Raw genomic sequence first — 21,641 nt, 5'->3', positions numbered from 1 at the left:
TAAAAAAAGAATCTAGGTTTATAAAGTTGGCTTAAGTCTTGAACTTTTCTTGCAACAAGATATCAAGAAAAATGAATACAAGACTGTTTAATTTACAAGAAGTTTATTGTTCAATCTACAATTTGAGAAAAAAAATACTCCTTTCACATAATAGCCACAACCAGAATAATGATGCCTGGCTTCAAAAGAAAAAGCTCACTACAGAACTTGGGCCTCCATTTAATACACAGGCCCACAGCCATTAGTTTCAGGTCATATACCCTCCCAAAGGCAAGACGCCCATCAGTTTAGGTCCACCAAGCATTGCAACTTGCTCATCTTCAATTGCGTCACAGCAAAACACACTAATCTAGAGTTATACGCTGCATCCAGCACCATATTCTGCCCTACAACCCAGGAGCCTGAAATTAGCCTCATGTGAGCGGGTATGGCTGACACATACCCAACCACTGGCACAAAAAAGAAAAATTAAATACTGCAGATAGTGATACCAAGCAATGAGTGAAGAGAAGATGATGGGAAGCTGAAGATCAGATAAAGATGTGCTCTGTTTATTTTGTGTGAACCATAGAGGTACTAAACAGAAGTTTTTGTTGCTTCTTCTTTCTCTTCCCTCCCTTCTCAACTGAAACAAAAAAACAAAAAAAAAATAGTAAGGGGATCGAAGCAGAACAATTGCATAACATTTTTCAGAAGCATTTTCTTACCTGATAGAGGAGGAGTAGGAAGTGCAGAGTCCAGCTTCAGAAAGGCTGCTTCCATGGCCTCACTAAATGAATTCTGGAAGCTTGGTACTGGGACTCTCTCAGAGCAGTCACTCTCCCCATCACTGTCTGCAGGTCCTGGGTTCACTACTGGACTTTCTAAATATGAACAAAGGCAAATCAGTAAGGTGCCCATTTAAAATGTATTACAGGGGAGGGGGGGGGAGAGAGAGAGAAGAGAGAGAGAGATGTGCTGACCTTTCTTTATTGCAGCTTTGGGCCACGATTCCACTTTTGCTTTTCCAACCCTTAGCATCTACAAGAAAACAGCACAATTAAGAGAACAGAACAAAATCATTTCCAAAAAAAATCTATGAAGTTATTTTTGCACCGTTAACAGTGCCTCTATTTGAAATGCAAAAATACTGTTTAAAAGTATAAAAAATTATAATGACTAGGACCGGTCAATGACAGCTTAGAATATACAACACAATTCGAGCATTATAGACAATAGCTTGACCTTAAAAGTTCATCTAAAAAAGGTAAAACCGTTTAAAACGGAATGGGAAGTTAGTGCTTTGGAAGTTTTTTTGTTGCCGTGTTCCTCCACTCAGGAGTCACTCTCTCCATTTTGTTCAGGTAACCGCAGCAATTCGGGATTCACAGTTTGAGTTGTCACCAGAACAGAATGGAGGTAGATCTAATTGGGTCACTTGTTCCAGTAATAACGCTTCCAGTTGCATATATAGGATAGAAAGTAAAAGAGAAATCTACCCAATGAGGGTGGCAAAACAAAAACAACAACACACATGGACTTAATTCCCTACTCTCACATTTTTGGTCATACATGCACTGTATCCTACTAAAAATTAATCTTCATTCTACACAAAAAAAAAAGTTCCCCTTTCTGCGTGAAATTTACCTGATCCCACATAGGCAGATGGATAAACAGTCAGTTTTAATTACCGCACAACTGGATGTGGAATTTCAAACACAAATGGTACCCAGGCCATTAACTTTTATATTTACGAACCTTGCAGCAAAGAAGCCCACCTAAGCATAAACGCACAAGTCTTTAGAACCCAACTCCAGTCAATGTTATTGCTATCCTGGAGACAACCCTTCACTTATTGTCCTGTGGCCATAGGGATAGGAGGGGGAAAAGTTGCCTCAAATGGGTTATAGACTAGAATATAAAAAAAAAAAAAATCTCACACTGTATCCAAAGCACAACAAAAAACTGTTGGGTCAATGGGGATAACGCTTTTAGACTAGGGACTATATAGCATAGCCCCTAGTCATCGGCCCTTTACAAATTACTTAATGGGAGGCAGAGTTGGGCTCCCGATCATGTAATTGCTGTGGCAGTCAAGCCGTGATTACGTGATCAGGAGCCCGTCCCTGGCAATCGATCGTAAACAGTAATTGGGAACCATCAGTAACAGCTTAGTCACTGTACTGGGAACATGCTTTCAGCACAGAAGACGCATATATGCGGTAGCATTAAAGCCCACTGTCTTGTTGCCACATGCATGCAAGGCCGGCAGTAAAGAAAAAAGGAAGGAGCTGCTTTTTGAATGCTATTTTCTGAAAAATCCTCTCTCCACATTGCCATCTTTCAAAGTATAGGAAGTTGGCCTTCGAGTCCTACATATAATCCCGCTCCAAAGAAAGGTAAGGTAAGTATTTTATTAGGTATGAAGCATGACCGGTTACGCAAATAATGGGCGATTCTCAAATTTGACTGCAAAAGTTGAAATACACCAAGATTAACATATCAATTCATTAGAAGGTTCAAACAATCCACTCCCAAGTGCAGGCACCTTGCAAAGCCCTGCATGTAAACCTTGTTAATCCCCAACTTTTGTGCCCAGGGAGCACCCCCTATATCAGGGGTAGCCAGCCTCCAGCCCTCAAGCTGTGGTGGAACTACAAATCCTATGAGGCATTGCAAGAGTCTCACAGCCACAGAGATGACTCCCGGAGAGAGATGCATCATGGGATTTGTAGTTTCACTACAGCTGGAGGGCCGGAGTTTGGCTACCCCTGCCCTATATACTAAACCTCCACATCATGCCTGAATATGGGACCAAGCTCCACCATCAACAGTCCAATGTTGAAACTGCTAAAGCCCATTTTAAAGTAGAAATAAACTGAGCTTTATTTGCTTCTGCAAGCTCCCTCACTGGCGCTTCCATCTTCCATTTGGGTTCTTTCGACCATCTTGATTGGCCAGCCCGAGATGATGCAACTCCCACACATGCACATGGGATTTCATTAATCCAGGCTGAGAATCTACTCGGAGCTGTGCATGTGCGGCTTTGTGTACATTGCTGGCACACATTTTATTACAGAAGAGACATACAGCATTTCTGCAATAAAAGCTTACCTGCAAACAAGGTTTCATTAAAAGGCTACAGTTCTTGCTTTAAGGCTCTTGCATTGAACTGGTAAATGCTTGGCACTGAGAACAATGACTAATTTAGAGTCAAGGCAAATTAGAAGATCTATGTATAGAATCCATGGAGCAAAAGGGGTCTTTGCATGGACAAAGATATCTGATAAACAAAGAGGGTACCTGCGCTAAAGACTCTCTAAAACAGACATTCCACCATAAGACAGCTTTCACTTTAAATCTCATCTAGCCCAAGAAACAAAAGCTTAGTATGACTTGCCTGAGCAAAGGAAGGACACCGGCCATCATCCTCTGGATTTAAAGGGGAACCAATGGGACTTTCAGCACCTTGGCCAAACATAGGACCTATTAAAACAGAAGTCACTTCACTTATGCATGTCAATAAGCACAAGACACTTGACTTCTTTGGGTCAATAAACAATACTCACCAGTCTGTGAAGCTGGGCTGCAGCTTAGAGGTGACATTGACACAGAGCTTTGGGAATCTGCAGTAGACAGGGCAGAAAACGAACCGGGGAATGTGAGCTCAGAAGAACTCACCGCAGGGAACTGCTGCAAGTTTTCCAGGGCAATATGCATTTCTGGATCTGTGGATGTTAAATACAACATTAGGTCACACCCCTACAGAAGAGTTTTTACAGCATGGATGAAAGCATAATGTTCTATTCAGCAATGTAACATGAAAATATTGTAGACATGGGTTTATGGAAGAGTGAAGACCACCAAAATGACCAGTCCTGACTCAAGTCTGGGGGGGGGCTTACATTTTCCCTGCTTCTTGTTTTCTTCAATCTCAATTCTTTTCTCTCTGCGAAGTTCATCACGTGCCTTTCTCTGACGCAGTCTTTTTCTCTTCTCTACTTCATCTTAAAGAAAAAATAAATGTAAAAATAAGCAAATCTTCTACACAGATTAGACCAGCACGGTGGAAGGTTTTTGCTGTGCATACAGATGCAGACTCCCACCCAAAACTGATGGTGCTTATCCAGAGAATCTTCTTCTAGATCAGGGGGGTGTACACAAATCCTTCTCTCCATTGTGACAACCTGCATCACCGATTACAAAGCTAAAAGGCACATATTGAAAGGGGTGCAAGGTGCCCTACCAATACCATGTCTAAAAGGGCACCCCTAGCTAAAAAGCACAATACATTGCTAGTTTTGAATTATGGCAGACTTCACCAACTTGTTAACTTTGCTTCTCAGACATGGTTTAACTGTTCAAAGGCTCAAAAACTTTTTACCAGCATTCCCTTACAAACGTATACCATGGCTGCATCTTCAACGATACATTCTTTGGAAATGTGCGTTTGAAAATCTTCTTAGAATGAATCAACATTTAAGCTCCTGTCCAAATTTCCTTACTGTATGTACAAGGTTTTAGCACACAAAACAAGTTTACACTAAAAAGGTACAGAACCCTAAGCCTTTCCGGCCGGCCGTGTATACACAACGGCCGGCCAGGAGGTAGTTAAGGCATAACTAATAGCCTCTATTAGAGATTTTTTATATATAGAGGCAGCCCCTGAGTTACAAACATCCGACTCCCTACTTACAAACGGAGGCTTTTACTGTACATCAGGGGTAGTTGTAATGCTACCAAGCCCGTGCTGACGAGGAGTGCCCTCCTTTTTCGGTCTGGTTCGTAGTACTGTACGTACATTACAGGAAGTTGGCTCTTGTTAAGACGTGCAGACTAGGGGTGCACGCCTCTTCTTCCAGGTCACTGAGGTTTTTACTGTCTGTATCCTCATTAGAAAGATTTAATCTTTACTTCCTGTCCTTGGGACAACAGGAAGAGAGGAAATCTACACCAGGAAGGGAAATTCACTCCTGTTAAGAGCCGTCATAGGAAAAAGGTGTCTCCACTGAAGCTTTAGCACTAATCTGTTTCCACAACAACCCAAAATTTTCAAAATCCAATTGTCACAGGAACAGAAAGGGAGGTGAAATCTTCTGAACAGGGGCACGCACAGCAAAACAAACGTTACAGGAGGTTAACTCTTCCCTATGCTATCCAAAAAAATAAATAAATGTACATGTTCCAATTTGCATACAAATTCAACTCGGAGAACTATGGGGTCAGGGGTATGCGTTTGCTCACTTCCCGATCTATTGAGCTGACTTGTGACAGTTTCATTGTCACAGGTCGGCTAGAACTATGAGGCTTAGTGATTTTCACTCGCCTCATAGTTCTCCTTTAAGAACAAACCTACAGTCCCCATCTTGTTTGTAACCCGGGGACTGTAAGAAAAGCTAAAAACCACAAAATAGTTTACATTTCCCATAGAATACAGTCTGATACCACAGCATTTGTAAACTTACCAGTGAAGTAAGCCAAAGTTTGCTCGGAAACAGCAGGGGGTCCAAGTGCCACCTCACAAATACTGAATTCACAGGTAAGAGGCAGATGGCAGAGATAACGGTGACGTCTGCGCACCTCCTGAAAGTAACACACCAAAATATCAAAGATCTTAACTCATGTTTTGGCACTCTTGCAAATAAATTACTGTCATTATTATTATTTATGTAGGACTATCATAAAATAATCTGCAATTTAGAAAGGACACTCCAAAACAAAGCTTAGAGCAGCAAACTTACAATGAATCGCTGTATCTGGTGTTGCACTGACTGGGACAGAAGCAGTTTGCAGACTATCCCTAACAATGAATCTCCAGGTTTGGGAGCCTGGTGCAGTACTGCCATAAGAAAGACTCCTAGGTCAGGCCAGAAGGAGCAGATGCTCCAATTGGAAAGTGAAAATACAACTGTTCTTTCTTGAATTGAAAAAAACTAAGATGTCCTACCTTCTATCGCACCAAGCTTAAACCAAGCTCTTACTTCCTGTGCAGTCAATGCAGCTTAGAGGATGATAAGCAGTGTCCTTTGTGTTTGTGTTCCATCCTCATGGAGGCAAAACTTATACCTTAGAGGTCTGCTGTGTCTCACCCCAATGAACGTTCAGAAAAGGGAGAAGTCATGTAAAGATGGGTTTACTGATTTTTAAAGCACTCACCATCAGGCTTCACATATGGATACTAATGAAATCCTATAGACCATCACATTCATTCAAATACAACCAGGTAGATTCAACTTGGTCACAAAGCTTGGACACTAACCCACCCTCTACCTCAAGCCAAAAGGTTTCATCTTTGGACAAATTTAACAGACTAGGGGACCCACGTTTATTAAACCCTATGGGATCTACCAAACACCTTTTTACAATATTTAGAAATTATAAATTTTGCTGTGCACTGTAGAGTGCATTAAGTGCTTGAACTAAACCCGTGATAAAATTAAGGGCCCAGTCACATGCTGGGCTTTTTCCCAGTTCAGCCGCAATGCAAGACAAGGTAATTTGCCTTGTTTCAGATGGGCTCTGCTCTCACCACCACGTTGCACAGCAATAAAGTATAGCATGCAGGTTTTTCCAAGCGCACCTCAGTGCAACCCTGTACAACTCACTTCAATAAAGTTTTACCAAAAAAAAAAAAAGGTGTGATGCTTCTTGATCAAAGGTATCAGCACTGTGCTGGGCACACGTGCACCAGTAGCTGTGCGGTGTAGTGCGGCCGCTGATGTGAATGGGCTTTCAAAAGCCAAAACTGCCATTGAGAAGTCAGAGCTCTGGCCTCTTGCACAATAAGGCCTTGCGTTATGTGGACCAATGGTCAGGTCCACGGAGCACAAAAGTTGAGACTCCCATTTTGAAGCTTTAGGGCTGCTGGGGCACTTTGGAAGATATGTCAAGTTACTTGCTTTTTACCCTCGCCAGCAGTTTACAACTTAAACATCAGTACAGATTCACTTTGAAGAGAAAACCACTGTTAAATCTAAAAGGAATACCATCACACACTTCATGTACTGCAAATACTAACCTCGGTCACAGTGAAGCCGTCAATTTCTACCACTGTAGCAGTGATAGTTTCAGGACACTGCTCCAGACTGCCATACTCATGGACAAGGCAGCGCACATTTACTGGGTGCAGATATATGTGTTGACCGTCTACGGCTGCAAAGCAAAAAATCTGTTAGTAGTTAGAGACAGAAACTGTTCAACTGTTCAGACTAAAACTTGCTACACACACCTTGATAGAAGTAATAGTGGTGAGGTTGTCCAGAGCTGGAAGGAACAATCGCCGGCTTATTCTTTGGAGGAAAAGTAGTTTCATCTGTTGGTACCAGATCACCGCCCTCAGCAGAGACTGGTTCCAAGCTTGCAGACTCCAAAGACTGACACAAGTCTTCACATAATGGATCCACAACCTCCTCATCAAAAGAAGACACATAATGCACCATCTGTGAGGAAATGAAGAAAAGTGTTTAGCGCACAGTGACATTTACCATGCTTGTTTCTCATAAGGAGGAGTCTGGCACACTATACTCCTGTCTATTTTAAACATTTTTGTTTTCATTGGGATCCTCAAAATACAGAAGTGCTTTCTGTTTTCTGCCTATTGGGACTTTTTATAAAATAGTAAAAATACCAGATATCAGTAAAATATCAAATAGTAAAAAGCATCAAAATAAACGCAGATGTAGCAACCAAAAATGTAGTTTTAAGCCGACCATGCTTTTCTATTCTGTGTTGGAATAAAAACAGGGCGCCCTTACCAAACTTCACACTATTATTTAGCTGCACGAGGCAGGGTTTTGGGTATTTTTAAAGCTGCTATTCACCATGCTAAGAGACCACAATCTCAGGGTGCCTCTACTTTATAGTTTACGGGAGGGCATCATTTCTGATGGATATCATGGGTTTTGATACTAACACTACTGTCAAAGTCTGACTTTTCTTCAGTGTGCGTCTCCACCTTCAAGACCTCAGTGGAAGCTTCAGTGGATCCAACATTCTGTTTATAGGGTACATGAAAGAGATCCTGACGATCCTGTAAAAAAGAAGAAGTGACAATGTGAACATATCAGTGTTACAGTATATTACCTGAATATTAGTATTTAACATTTCATAAAATGTATGCCTTATGTACTCGAATCTGACCTTAGGGCCCTGTCACATCAGGAGTGCGTTCTGAGCCAGCCGGGTTACGTTCCAGAGGCTAATTCTTGGAGGTGGGAGGTGGCGTGGCGGTGCAATGAACGCAATGGCACCGCGATCGCCGGCAAAACGCATGTGACATTAGTGCCTGCGTTCCAGTCCAGTGCGATCTGCAAAAAATTGCTGCAAACACTATTTTTTGCAGATCGCACTGGACCGGAATGCAGGCACTAGTGTGCTGCGCATTCGGGTGCCGGCGATTGCACCACGGGTGAGGTGTGTGTGGCTGCGGTGCCATTGAGTTCACTGAGCCGGCCGGGTTGCGTTCCAGAGGCCGAACGCACCGGAAAACACTCTTGGTGTGACTGGGCCCTCAGGCCACAATCACTACACCTCCAATCAAGGAGTATTTCCCGTCTTTGGCGAACCTCACACCACTGGACTAACCTTTAAATCCTGAATAGCAGCTTCTATAAAACAGGCTTCAGGGGTTTCCCCCTCAACACTGTACTGCTCCAGCAGTGCTGCCTTTTCTTCAGATATGACCTGCTTCAAGATCTGCTCTTTGGAAGCAAGAAGAAGCTTGGAGAACAAACTATGTTCCTCATCTGGAAAAGAAAGATCATTATAATACAGAACAAAACATTCCCAATTATATATGAAAACAATGTAGGCCTATTAACTTTCACCCCAGTGCCCACCTTTGAAAAATTGTTCCATGTTTTAATAATTTCCCTTTTACATGTATTTGCTCCAGTGCTAGATGTTTTATGCAACAATAACCCTCAGCACACGAGATGGGTTTTACTTCCATAAACTACAAGTGTACCCCATTCCTCTCACTGCTTACCCCCCAGATGAATGGGCTCATCCAGCTTCATCCACTTAGATTTGGGCATAGCCACAAGGACACCCTTCTCTCTCCTCATTAGCTGCATCGTGATGGTATCTCCCACCGCATAAAGACGAGTTTCTGTGGCAGCAACACTGCAAGCAGAGAAATAGTACCAGTTACATCCATTTTATTCTCTAAATGAACAGAGACAAATAAATTGTTTCTGGATAGTAGAATAGGGCAAAACCACTCAAGCATGGAAACACAAAGCACTGGTGGAAACCGGATTAAAACAAACCTATTGCCAGGCTTCAAGCACTTATGTTAATCAGTAAATAACCTTTAAAACAAGCCACTCTTGGCAGCTCAGCTCACACTGGTTCCCTCTCAGAGCACATGCTCCGTGTTTACATTAGAGATTAGAAGACTGGAATATAAACAATATGAGCTGAGCAGCTCAGAAAACAAATTTCAGTGCTTGAATTGATGGATGAATTGCTCCTCAGTGCCTGCAGCTACCCAAGTCAACAAGTGCATGTTATATATACACAAGCATTTGATGCTTATTATGTAAAGGTATATTGATCCGATTCTGGACACTTTAACCCCTTTATGACCAGAAACGTACATAGTGCGTCACTGGAAGTGGGCCCGTTTAATCAGACTCCCGGCGGCTTTCTGTTTACATTTGTAAAACCGACTGTTGGCTTTATAATAGAAGTGATTCTGGCTACTCAGCTGTCGCCAGATCGGTTCTACAGTCCGGTAAACTGCCCGGGCCCATCCCCAGGCGTGTTTCCCGGGGCTCCGCTGCCCCTCTTGCGGGCCCAGGACTGGCATCTCGGGTGTCGGCGGGAAGCTGGGGAGGAAAGCGTTGAATGTCCGTTCACTGATCTCCTCCCCGTTCTATGGGACCGATGCAGATTACATCGCTTCCGGTCCCCGAGCTGTCATTGCTGGGCTCCTGAAGCTAAGCAATAAGCTATTGAAGTCCAATCTGCACTTCAATAGCTTAGAGTGTAAAGGTGATACTAGGGGTCTTTCGGATCCCCAGTATCACCTTAAAGAGTGATAACAATGGAAGTTAAAAAATAAACAGTTTTTAAAACTATCAAATAAAAAAAATGTAAAATTTTTAAAAAGTCCCTCACGTCATAACTTAAACACGCGTCAGGTGTGCCTACGTATGCAAACGATGATCAGGCTACAGATATTGGGTATCGCTGTGCATGCCAGAGTGACAGCAATAATTCTACGGCCAATATTTATTCATATCTCAAAACTGATGACCTGTAGGAGTTTTTAAAGAGTCGTCTATTGACTTTTTGGGGTGCTGAATTTTGTCGCAGTTTCAGACGCACACAATTTTTAACCTGGGCATGTTGGGTATTTACTCATTGTAACCTTATCTTTTATAAAAGAATGGGTATTTTATTGCGTTTTGGGGCACCAAATTTAACTTGAATGCATTTTTCACAATTTTTGGGTTTGATAGGTTGCGTTGCTAACATGCAATATAAAAATGTACAACTGCCAGCATTTTATTCTACAGGGTCTTGGCTTTCAGAAAATATGTAATCTTTGGGGGTTTGAAGTAATTTTCAGGCCTAAAATGTGGATCATAACATGGGTGCAAAAAATAAATAAATAAATGTCCAGTCATTAGGAGGTTAATGACCTCTTGGACTGCATTAGAACAGTGCTTTGTAGTGAATTACCACTTAAAGACTACTGTTAGAACTTTATCACGTGTTAAACTCATTTTCATTTAGATCTGCATATAAGTAATATCAATTACCATGCTTGCAATACTGTTTTTCTGCACACCACTGTACGTTTGGTGCGAACAGAGCACAAACCGAACTATTTTTGATGTGCCATGTTCACATCATCCATGTACAAAAACAAAATGCAGCGTAAAGCTGGCCATACATTATTCGATTTTGTCCGGTTCTTCAGGAACCGGCTCAAATTCGCACAGTCTGTGCCGCTGTCCGCCCCCTTTCGGCCGCCATCTCAATCAGCCGATCGAAGGAGTCAGCTGGAAATTCTTCGAACAAAACAGAGCCAGCAGCCAATGAGCCATTCAGGTATTCGGACAACGGCCGCCAGCAGAATACAAAAAAACCAGCAGGGATTCCTCTATCCACGCTTGTAAGCATTGATGAAGGAATCTGTTTTTTGTTCAGCCCGTGGGTTGAACAAAAATAAAAGGTAGAACATTGTATGGCCAAGCGTAACAGACGTTGTGTGAACAAGCCCTCAAAAGGAACTGATCATCATGACATCCCACCTTGCCCAACACAAAAGGTATAAATGTAAATCTATAAGTTGCTGATTGTAGGTTGCCTTAATACCCTTCATTGTTTTTGCAATCAAAATCTATTTGAAATTACTAGAAAATTGCAGTGTATGACCTACAGTGGGGTTAAAGGTTAGGAGGGAGATTATTGTTGGGTATAGTTTGCCGTTTAAATTTTACCTTTACCAGCACGTGCCCCATGCAAAAAACAAAACAGCCTCTGGCACTGAAAAACCAGCATACCCCAGAAAGATGCAAGATCAGTGTTCCGAGCCATGAAACATATTTTTGTAGAGTTGTAACCCTATTGGTCTTGACAGCCCAGAGTCACTACTTATAGCCTTCAGATAATATACCTTTTAAGGTCTTTCTGCTGAACGGAACTGTAACAAATTGGACACCTACTCCATTCCTTTTCACTTAGTGACAAGTAATGTAGGATGCAAGCCCAGCAGAAAATATGACCGCAGCGGGTAATCTTGGCTGCGACTGGTGGGTAAAGACAAATAGGACAGGAGGGCACTTCATGGCTGCAAATGCGCTGTAGAAACAAAGAAAACACTTAAAAAGGTAAAAAATGGACAGTCAGGTCTACACCATAAAAGATTTTGCATGATAATGCAGATATGGATAAATACATGTAAAAGGATAACATTTCCTAACCATCTACCATATTTTTATTCTCAGCCTATACTAAAAATGACAACATATACTGACTGAAGCTTCTACAAGATTGTCTCTGCCTAAATCACAGAACAGATCGTCACACAAGAAGGCAGTACAAATCCGGACTACCGGGGCAACCAAAAGTGTGACCAACTGCTTTTTAATGTACCCAGTCATGAGAGAAATATGGAGGCAAACATTGCTGAGCTTCTCCTGAAGATACTAGTCTGGCATCAAAATATCCTAATCGCTATACTACAAGGTCAAGATATGAAGCCAAAGCATCATTATAAAAGCCAGACAAGTAGCAGGCCACATATTTCTCTTATGACAGGGGTACTTTAAATGTGCATACTTCAGGGCCATAATTCTCATCCGTTTTATAGCCTTTTAAAGGGCTTTTTCACACCATGTCCAGACCAGTTTGTTCCGGTCTAAAAAAAAGCATCCCAATGTATCCCTATGGTATTTCTGGGGTTTGTTCACACCAGCGCAGTCAGTTCTGGTCCAGACAAGAAAATACTGCTGGTCTCTTTCTCTGGTCTGGAATGCACTGGAACGCATACAAACATGCCTGTAAGCCCATTGTAAGCTAAAGAAAAAAAAACGCTGCAAGATGCACTGCATTTTGCAGATCTGGTCTGGACATGGTGTGAATAAAGCCTAAAATCAAATGAGAAGGCAGCCAGTGTGTCAGGACTAGGATTCGGGCTGTCCCTTTAAGACTGAGCAAAAAACTCACCTGAGACCGCCCTTGCCGGGGAAATAACAGTGGTTGGCCATCTCACCTTTAAATCACCTGCGTCAGCACACCACCGGTGCTCGTGATGGCGTTGTTACCTTGTGTGCTCCTGCTTGACCCAGCTCATATCTGGTCTGTAAATATGTATGACCCAGCTAGTTTTGACCCTGCTTTTGCTCGCTTCTGATTCGTTACCGATTGGGCCGATCTACCCGTATATGACCCGGCTTTTCTAGACTATGCTTTTGGTGTGGTGCCAGACTCAGCAATACTACTTGGCTGTCCTGACCTACTGCTGCTACATCTGCAGCGGTGAACCACAAGCACCAGCCAGCCTCTACCTACATCTGCAGGGGTGAACCACAAGCACCAGCTCTACTTAGACCTGCTCATGGTATGTGCTCTTGTTTATTGAACTCTTTGCATAATCAGTACATCTGAACTGTTACCCGCTATCTGCTCCTAGCCTGACACAGTGAAGCTAGGACCCCCAAAAACCTGGAAGCACCCACATAGTCCTGCAGCAACGGCCTTTAATCCCCCTTCTCTACAGCTGATTCCACCGTTTTGAACTGCAAAGCTCCAACACTTCCTGGTAGTGAGGCAATCCACATAGTGAGGGGCCAATAGGAAAGTCAGAGCTTTCTCTGATTAAAACAGCCCATCATTTAGGCATAGCATGGGAGGATTAAAGGAAACAAGTCACAGCATAAATCCCACAGACCCACTAAAGTATATAGTTACCAAATACAGTGCCCTCAAAAGGTTAATTCCCCCAACACAATAATAAAAAAAAAGTCAGTACTGACCACTTGCTCCACTAGGTCCCAGCTAACCAAGGTGTCTGGATCAGTGAAATGGACACTGTAATCGTGTTCATCCGATACCACAAACTGGCAACTACAGAGAAAATATCCAAAGATCAATCCAGTCCATCAGGAGACATTCACATATTGTAGAATGAAATTAAAGAAAAACGTACTTTGCTTGCAAAAACAATTCCTTGTTAAATGGCTTGTGGCCCCACTTGTTGCGTCTGCTCCAGTTTCCAAGGCCATCTCTCTGTGCTCCAGGATGACCTCGGGGTTCATATGTAAAATTTAGTAAGTGGTTCAAGTTTAATTTCTTAGGTCCTGAAAACTGGGCGGTGCCGAACTCAGCCCATTGAGTCTCTGCTACCTATAAACAAAAAGTGGGATCAGTTACTAACACTGCCAAATGCTTTTCAGTGTACACCTCACAGCTGGAACATAAATGCACCCTACTACGGTAGACTTACGCAGACCCTTACCTCTTCACGTCTTCCATACGTAAATTGTTTAGGGACTCCTCTCTGAGGTGGAACCTTGTTAAAAGTTTTGCTTTTCTGTGGACCGGAGCGGCGGGTCGGGCCGGCAAAGCTTTCATTTTTGGGGTAGGAATTTTCGCGTTTGCGGCTGTAGCGTTGCTTTGAGCTGCTGCCACTTTTTCCGTCTGCAACACAAATAAATGGAAGCTCCAAATAAGATTCCAAGACAAAGCCATGTAGTATATCCATAGGCAGAGAAAATGCCTGTCCCTGCAAACTGCTTCCTTCCAGCGTAAAATATTATGTAAACAAATATGGCACTGAAAGCCCTTATGACAGGGTGAGCCATTATCTGTAGAAGCACAGCTGGGTGGAGCAATGTTTAGGCAGACAGACACTTTCTTGTATCATCAGATTGTACATACAGCTCAGACAGAAACCAACTAACCCTACATTTCCTTTCCAACTAGTTCTGCACAGATGGAAACAAATGTGAATGTTGTCCTTTTGTCCCCATTTGTGTCTGCAGTCAGTGTTCAAACACAGCTACATGCACTTTATATCAAAAATCTCCAGCAACCTTTTTGGCAATGCATAAACTCCAGGCTGCGTTTAGACCAGCGTTGCTCTCACAATCTTGCAGTAAACAACTTCATTAAAGTGACCGCGTCCAAAGGCAAAAAGAGGTCACATGCTTGACTTTTGGGCGGCCTGTGTCTGGAAATGTTACTGCTCCTTGTCTGCGGCAAGTATTCCAGTTCCGGGCATGTGAAATACCTGCTCCGTCACACATTGCAGTTCTTCCTGCCTGCTTGTAACTCCCTACAAAAAACAGGCATATGAACCGTTTAAAGGTGCCCATACACTTTACAACCATCGCAAGACTTTTGTCTTGCGATGGTTGTAAGCTAATTAAAAGCGCATACGATCTGCCCATCTTGGACAGGCAGATCGTACTTGCGATCATCGCAATCCCGCCCCGCTGAGGGGAGGGCTTCCGATGATAGCAGTGCTGAGTGGGCAGTGTGCGCTTGCGCACACCGGCCCGTGCGGCATTTGCCTTACGACCATGCCAGCAACCTGCTGAAAATCATACGATTTTCGGCAGGTTTTCCAGCGTGCTAGGAAGACGAAAGTCGTGCGACCTTACAGTAGCAGAGGTTGCACGCTGCCCATACACCTGCCGATTATCGTACGAAAATCGGCAGGTATATGGGCACCTTAAGGGGTTGAATGCTTGCATCAGAATTACAAGACCAGGGCCGCCAGAAAGGCAAGTACATTCACTCATTTAGCACTTTTGGATACAAGTGACCCTGTACTGACAATGACTCTGCCCAACAACTGATAATGTAAAATAAAGGCCTCACGAGGAGCGCATTCGTTTCGATCAGTGGGCTGACTCAGATTTATTGTTCTAAGGAACCTTCGTTATGGTGATGACCATACACCAAGCACTCAGATTTGCATTGTGAGGAGCAGAAAAGCAAAGCCTAAATATGCAAGTATGGGCTCACACCTGAGCGGTGATATAGCACATGTACTAAAGTGCGTTTTGCACACATCACTAAGAAATAATGTCACCAGCACACCATAGTATATTCGATGGCAATGTGTCAGTAAATGGACTATTGCTTTACTACTATAGTGTGCTGGTGACATTATTTCTTCATTTATGGTATACACGGTGCCGTCCGTGGTCACTACGAGCACCCACCCATATGGGTTCCTTCCGGTAAGGAGTGCAGCAAGTATTGCAGACTGAGTATTGCACACATCACTGTGTGCTGCAGTAGGGCAACCCAATAATTTCAACAGGCTTCCTTCTGCATATAAATCGTACCTATGAAGTGAATGTCTTTAAGATTACGTTGCACTACAATGCATGGTTAATAAGTTACCATGTGTTGTGGTGCAATGGATAGGTGCACTGAGGAGCCATTAAGAAATATGGCACAGCACCAAACAGTGTCACAGGTGATCTTGTGCGGTGTGGGAACCGGTGCGGCTGCACCGCATAGATGTGAATGGGGGAAGAAAATTTAGCTGGGATAATGCAATACCGCAAAACCACAGTTGGTGTGCAGTCCCATTCATTGTAACTGTTGCATTTGGCACCCCTTGCCAAACACGAGATGCCGTTTAGGATTTGTGCATGTATACAAGGCTCAGGGAATGGTATAAACACGGAGCAACCACTTGTTTTTGCCACCCCCTTACCTCCCCTCTGAACAAGGCTCAATACTTCTGTTTCTGTGTTAGGCACAGGCATTTTAAGTAGTATTGAAGTCTGTAAATGTTTGTTTTCCTCATGGAAGCAACAGACTTGTCAACTTGTGACAAGGCACATTTAAAGGAATCCTGTCATGAATTGTAAACATGGAAGCGGTCTTTACATCTGAAAATGCTAGTCGCTGGCACTTGCTGTCTTATTAGCATTTCATATCACTGGCCCAGATACCGATATTGGACTTTACACCAGCTTTCCAATCTCATACTTATCCAGCATAACAAGCAGACAACTAGCACTTTCAGGAAGAGTGTATGCAATGGCAGGCTGTCATCTCATGCCTGTTGTACTTTGACCCTGCAGTATAGCTCCCCCTGTCACACTTCAGTTTAGAGGCATTTATTCAAGCTTTTTGAGCATTTGTACAGGCATTTCAGGCTTGAGCCTTTTTATAGCCATTGCACAGAAAGTTACTAGGCACAAAATGCTTGAAAACACATGCTCTGTGTATTTTTCAGTCTACTGGAGCGAAGACACCTGACTCCAAAAGAAGCTCATATACTTTATGCTACAGGCGATTTGCTACAAGTGAAAGTATGCTCTGAAGGATAGGAACCCCCACTGCTATAGGGGGCCCTGTTACATAGATTTCTCCTCTCTGTCCTGTTGACAACACCTTTAGCATATAGCAAGTGAAGACAGCCTACAATAGCCAGCAATAAAAAGCTGACAATGGGTAAAACAAAATGATTTGTTTGTGTTCATGAGGTAGATTTTCTTCACTTCCTGTCAGCTGACTCTGGTCACTGAGACAGCAATTGTGTGGAAATCTCTTTAGATTGGAAGTAAACTTCGTTGGTTAGGGGGTGAGCTTTTGCCACAATCTGAAAGTATTCTGTACATACTTGCAGATTAACCACTTCAAGACCAGGTGTTTAGACCCCCTTCCTGGCCAGGCCATTTTTCAGTATTCAGCGCGGCGGTACTTTGACTGACGTTTATTCCGTTCGGGGGGGCGTGTCTGAGCGGACGTCTAAAGACGCCCGCTCAGATCTAGAGAGCTCGGGCCGGCCGTTTTTTTACTACGGCCGGCCCGGAGGTGGTTAAAAGAGAACTATGGGGGTAACCTTTTTATCCCATAGTTCTCTTAAGGGCCACATGTTCTAACATCCTCACATGACCCAAAGCTCAGTATATCGCAAGCTATTGCTCACTATATACCATGTTTGCCGCAACCGGGACTGATCCTGACAATGCTGTTGAGATCCGCCCACCTGTGTGAGTGACAGTTGGCTCTGCCTATCCAGAGGTAGAGCGACATGTGCCCGCCCACTCCCCCATCCGTTCAGTCAGCGCTGGAGGATCGGAGCAGGAGGAATCCTTGCGGGGAGTGGTGGCTGACAGTCATCGCTCTCTGCAGGGAGATGATTGGAAAGTGAGCGAGCGACTGTATGCGTTCGCTCATGTCCCGATCTATAGAGCCGACGTGTGAGTTTCATTGCCACAGGTCGGATAGAACTATGAGGATGAGTGAAAAATCACTCCTCATAGTTCTCCTTTAAGTCACATACCTACATCCTTTAGTGCCGACAGGCCAGGTACCTCTTCAGCCAGTGATAAGGCAACACCTTTGCATGTCTACAGGAAATACCCCGTCACCAGGCCCCTCACAAATGTCAAAAATGAGCCAAGCACATTCACCATACATCAGGGGTGGGCAAACTGGCTCTCCAGCTGTGGTGGAACTACAAATCACATGATGCATCTGCCTCTGGGAGTCATGCCTGTGGCTGTGAGAATCTTGCAATGCCTCATGGGATTTGTAGTTCCACAACAGCCGGAGGGCCAATTTGCCCACTCCTGCCATACAGTGTACACAGAAAAAAATTAAAATCTGATATAGGAAAGACGTTTTGGGCAGAAGACATGTCACAGGTCTTATTTCAGCATTTTTTTATTTTTAGAGTTTAATTCTGCTTTGACAGAGCCCTGGATAGCAGCAAAACCCAAGTGGGTTCCTCATCACCTTACTATCCATAGTAACAAATAGTAAATAATGTTCTGGCTGAATATATAACTTCAAGCCCCCATTCACACAAAAGCATTTTACGGTGTGTAAACCCAGTGTGCGGCAACGTTCAACATAAAGAACGCTATTGTTTATAATGCTGCCCTTTCACACCTCAGCGTTGGGTCACCTGTCACTCGTTAAAGTACATGAGATTCAATAAAGTTTTTACTCAAAATAAAAGGCTGAATAGTAGGAGGATGGGCTCTAAAAAGGGGGTCATAAGAACTTGCGAGGGAGTTTCTTGCAATGTTTACTGTGTGGTGGCAGCACAACCCCCCCACACAGAGCAATCCTCCGGCACGGCTCCTTACCACTCTTAGGCTTAGAGTCCCCGGCAGGCCCGGTAGAGGCCGATCGGTTCTGAGTCTTGCTGGTATTGCTGGATCCGGGATCCATGTCTGTGGCCGAGCTGAGCGGCATAGACCGCGGGAAGGGCGGGGGCAGCACCGTGCAGGGGGCGGCTGACAGCCAAGAGCATGGCGTTCACGATAGCCGGGGCACGAGGAGCGCGATTCATGGCGACATCTTGTTGTGTTCCCGAAAAAAAAAAAGAAAAATTAGGAATAGACCGGAGGGCAGATAGTAGAGGAACGGTGATCAGGGAGCAGTTAGCCCCACAGGACGGGTGATTGGGCAGCAGAGGGCCCCACACGACTGGGGATCGGGCCCTGCTCCGGCACAGAGGATTACGAGGGGGAGGGGAACGCGGCCGGTCCCTAGCGGGGAGCGGACCCGGGTGATGGGAGCCCCTCAGGGACTCTGGGGAGGTGAGTGGAGGATCAGGAGCTGCCCCCTCCGGGAAGGAGCAGAGAACGAACACCGCGTCTGTAATGGCGACTGACCGCCTGACGGTGCTAGATCCCCGGATGACGCTATTATATAGAGGGGGCGTGTCCGGGACGCAGAGGCTGCCGGGAGTTGTAGTCTCGTAACTGACAGCCATGGTAGGCCTCATTGCAGGTCTGTATCTAGAACGGAGTATGTTAGCGGAGCCAAATCTGTATAGGGAGTAGAATGGGAGGGGAATGAAGGATTATCTTCTGTCATTGTATAGAAACAAGACGACTGTGAATGCAGTGGGAGGCTATTCCTGCAGATTGTATAATCTAGACACCTCTGCACACAAGGCTAGAATACACTGTACACTCCGATTGCACAATCTCCTTTTACATTTACCAAAGCTATGTAATATGAGGACAAACCTAAACAATTTTTATGAATTGTATCAAATCAAGTTCTACATAGTTGATGGTAGATTTAAATGATATTGTACAGTCAGATTGAATAGTGTATGGTCCCCCTTGAAGTGAGAACTGTAGAATCCAGAGAATGATTTGTAGATTTTGTTTTTATATAGGCAAAATTAGCACAGGCTCAGAAATATATTTACCCATTTCTGTCCATACAAGCTGTTTTATTATATATGCCAAATGTATGTATTGTTACTACATTCGTCCTTTACAACACTCCATTGTAGCTCTTTGTGTAATAGCAGACTAGAATGGAGCAGGTACAAGGACAGAACAGGACGGACATGGGTGTTGCAGTGCACATAAAGAGGATGGGCTTCTTAAAACAGTCAGATTACAAAGCGATACGTAATTACGTATGGGGGAGTGCAGGGTGAATCACAGGGTGATCAGTATGGGGGAGTGCAGGGTGATCAGTATGGTGGAGTGCAGGGAGAATCACAGATTACAGGGTGATCAGTATGGGGGAGTGCAGGGAGAATCACAGATTACAGGGTGATCGGTATGGGGTAGTGCAGGGTGAATCACAGGTTACAGGGTGATCAGTATGGGGGAGTGCAGGGTGATCAGTATGGGGGAGTGCAGGGAGAATGGCAGATTACAGGGTGATCGGTATGGGGGAGTGCAGGGTGATCGGTATGGGGGAGTGCAGGGTGAATCACAGATTACAAGGTGATCAGTATGGGGGAGTGCAGGGTGAATCACAGATTACAGGGTGATCAGTATGGGGGAGTGTAGGGTGATCGGTATGGGGGAGTGCAGGGTAAATCAGATTACAGGGTGATCAGTATGCGGGAGTGCAGGGTGAATTGCAAATTACAGGGTGATCAGTATGGGGGAGTGCAGGGTGAATCAGATTGCAGGGTGATCAGTATGGGGCAGTGCAGGGTGACCGGTCTGGGGGAGTGCAGGGTGAATCAGATTACAGGGGGATCAGTATGGGGGAGTGCAGGGTGATCGGTATGGGGGAGTGCAGGGTGACTCAGATTACAGGGGGAGCGGTGTGGGGGATAGGGTGATCAGTATAGGGAGTGCAGGGTGATCGGTATGGGGGAGTGCAGGGTGACCGGTATGAGGGAGTGCAGGGTGAATCAGATTACAGGGTGATCAGTATAGGGAGTGCAGGGTGATCGGTATGGGGGAGTGCAGGGTGAATCACAGATTACAGGGTGATCAGTATGGGGGAGTGCAGGGTGAATCACAGATTGCAGGGTGATCAGTATGGGGGAGTGCGGGGTGATTTACAGATTACAGAGTGATTAGTATGGGGGAGTGCAGGGTGATCGGTATGGGGGAGTGCAGCGTGATCATTATGGGGGACTGCGGGGTGATTTACAGATTACAGAGGGATTAGTATGGGGGAGTGCAGGGTGATCAGTAGGTAGTCAGATTGCAGGGTGTCAGATACAAGGGGGATGGAGAGAGTCACAGATTGCAGGCTGTTCAGTATGGGGGAGGATTGACAGGTTGCAGGGTGGTAGTGTAGGGGAGACACCGATTGTGGTACTGGGAAGAGGGGGAGTGTCAGATTGCAGCGTTTTCAGTATGGGTAGATGGTGTCTCAGATGGTCCACAGCCATTTGCACCTGCCCCTGGTCCACTTTTTCCTGGACTGGTACACTCAATGGCATGGCTACCAGTTCATTAAATCGAGGGCCAGGGTAGGCGTAGAGTGACAGACTGATTGGGCACCTTGTGAAGTCACCTAAAGGATGCGCAGCACCTCATAGTGTGGTCACAGCAGGGTAGCCTCCTTTGTCTTTTGAGTAAACCATACCACGATTATACATTCAGTGCTTATATCGCTAACAGATGGCACAGGTGCCCAGAACACCCTCGTCATCTACCCTCAGTAACTAGAAACCTGTAATGAAGAGCACAAAAAGAGTGGAAGCTGTCATCTCTAGCTGCTGGGGACAGTTCACGGGGGTAAATTGGCAGAGTGCCTTAATCTATTCCTTACCCAGACCCAGAGTTCCCCTTTCACTCCTCTTCTCCACAAAGGCTGCCTACCATAGCTGTGGGTAGCCATCATAGCTGATAGTTCATTAAGCTTGTGTTGAACTGTGGCCCACCCATTCCAGCCCCCCCCCCCCAAAAAAAACCCATGCCGCAGACACCCCTTTTATTATCCATTGCTTC

General features: G+C 44.5%; 2 protein-coding genes across 2 annotated transcripts in view; one reads left to right on the top strand and one right to left on the bottom strand.

Annotated features, from left to right (window-relative positions):
• Positions 1 to 298: 298 nt before the first annotated feature.
• On the bottom strand, positions 299 to 18,885 carry RNF10 (ring finger protein 10). Its single transcript, XM_018557405.1, has 17 exons — positions 18,561 to 18,885; positions 13,952 to 14,133; positions 13,643 to 13,839; positions 13,470 to 13,560; positions 11,609 to 11,793; positions 8,966 to 9,102; positions 8,563 to 8,723; positions 7,892 to 8,008; positions 7,208 to 7,418; positions 6,998 to 7,131; positions 5,445 to 5,562; positions 3,885 to 3,986; positions 3,549 to 3,707; positions 3,380 to 3,465; positions 963 to 1,020; positions 708 to 863; positions 299 to 625 (listed from the first exon to the last, which is right to left on the bottom strand). The coding sequence occupies exons 1-17, from the start codon at positions 18,667 to 18,669 to the stop codon at positions 552 to 554; spliced, it is 2,277 nt and encodes a 758-aa protein (XP_018412907.1). The 5' UTR covers positions 18,670 to 18,885; the 3' UTR covers positions 299 to 551.
• Positions 18,886 to 19,783: 898 nt separating this feature from the next.
• Positions 19,784 to 21,641, top strand: part of COQ5 (coenzyme Q5, methyltransferase) — a 24,162-nt gene continuing 22,304 nt past the window's right edge. Inside the window, exon 1 of the mRNA XM_018557379.1 lies at positions 19,784 to 19,847. Coding sequence (XP_018412881.1) covers positions 19,784 to 19,847 — 64 coding nt within the window. The remainder of the gene's footprint in view (positions 19,848 to 21,641) is intronic.

The sequence above is a fragment of the Nanorana parkeri genome, unplaced genomic scaffold, assembly GCF_000935625.1.
Source record: "Nanorana parkeri isolate BGI_ZX_2015 unplaced genomic scaffold, ASM93562v1 scaffold282, whole genome shotgun sequence".
Taxonomy (NCBI): Eukaryota; Metazoa; Chordata; class Amphibia; order Anura; family Dicroglossidae; genus Nanorana; species Nanorana parkeri.
This window is presented reverse-complemented; position numbering and strand designations above follow the sequence as displayed.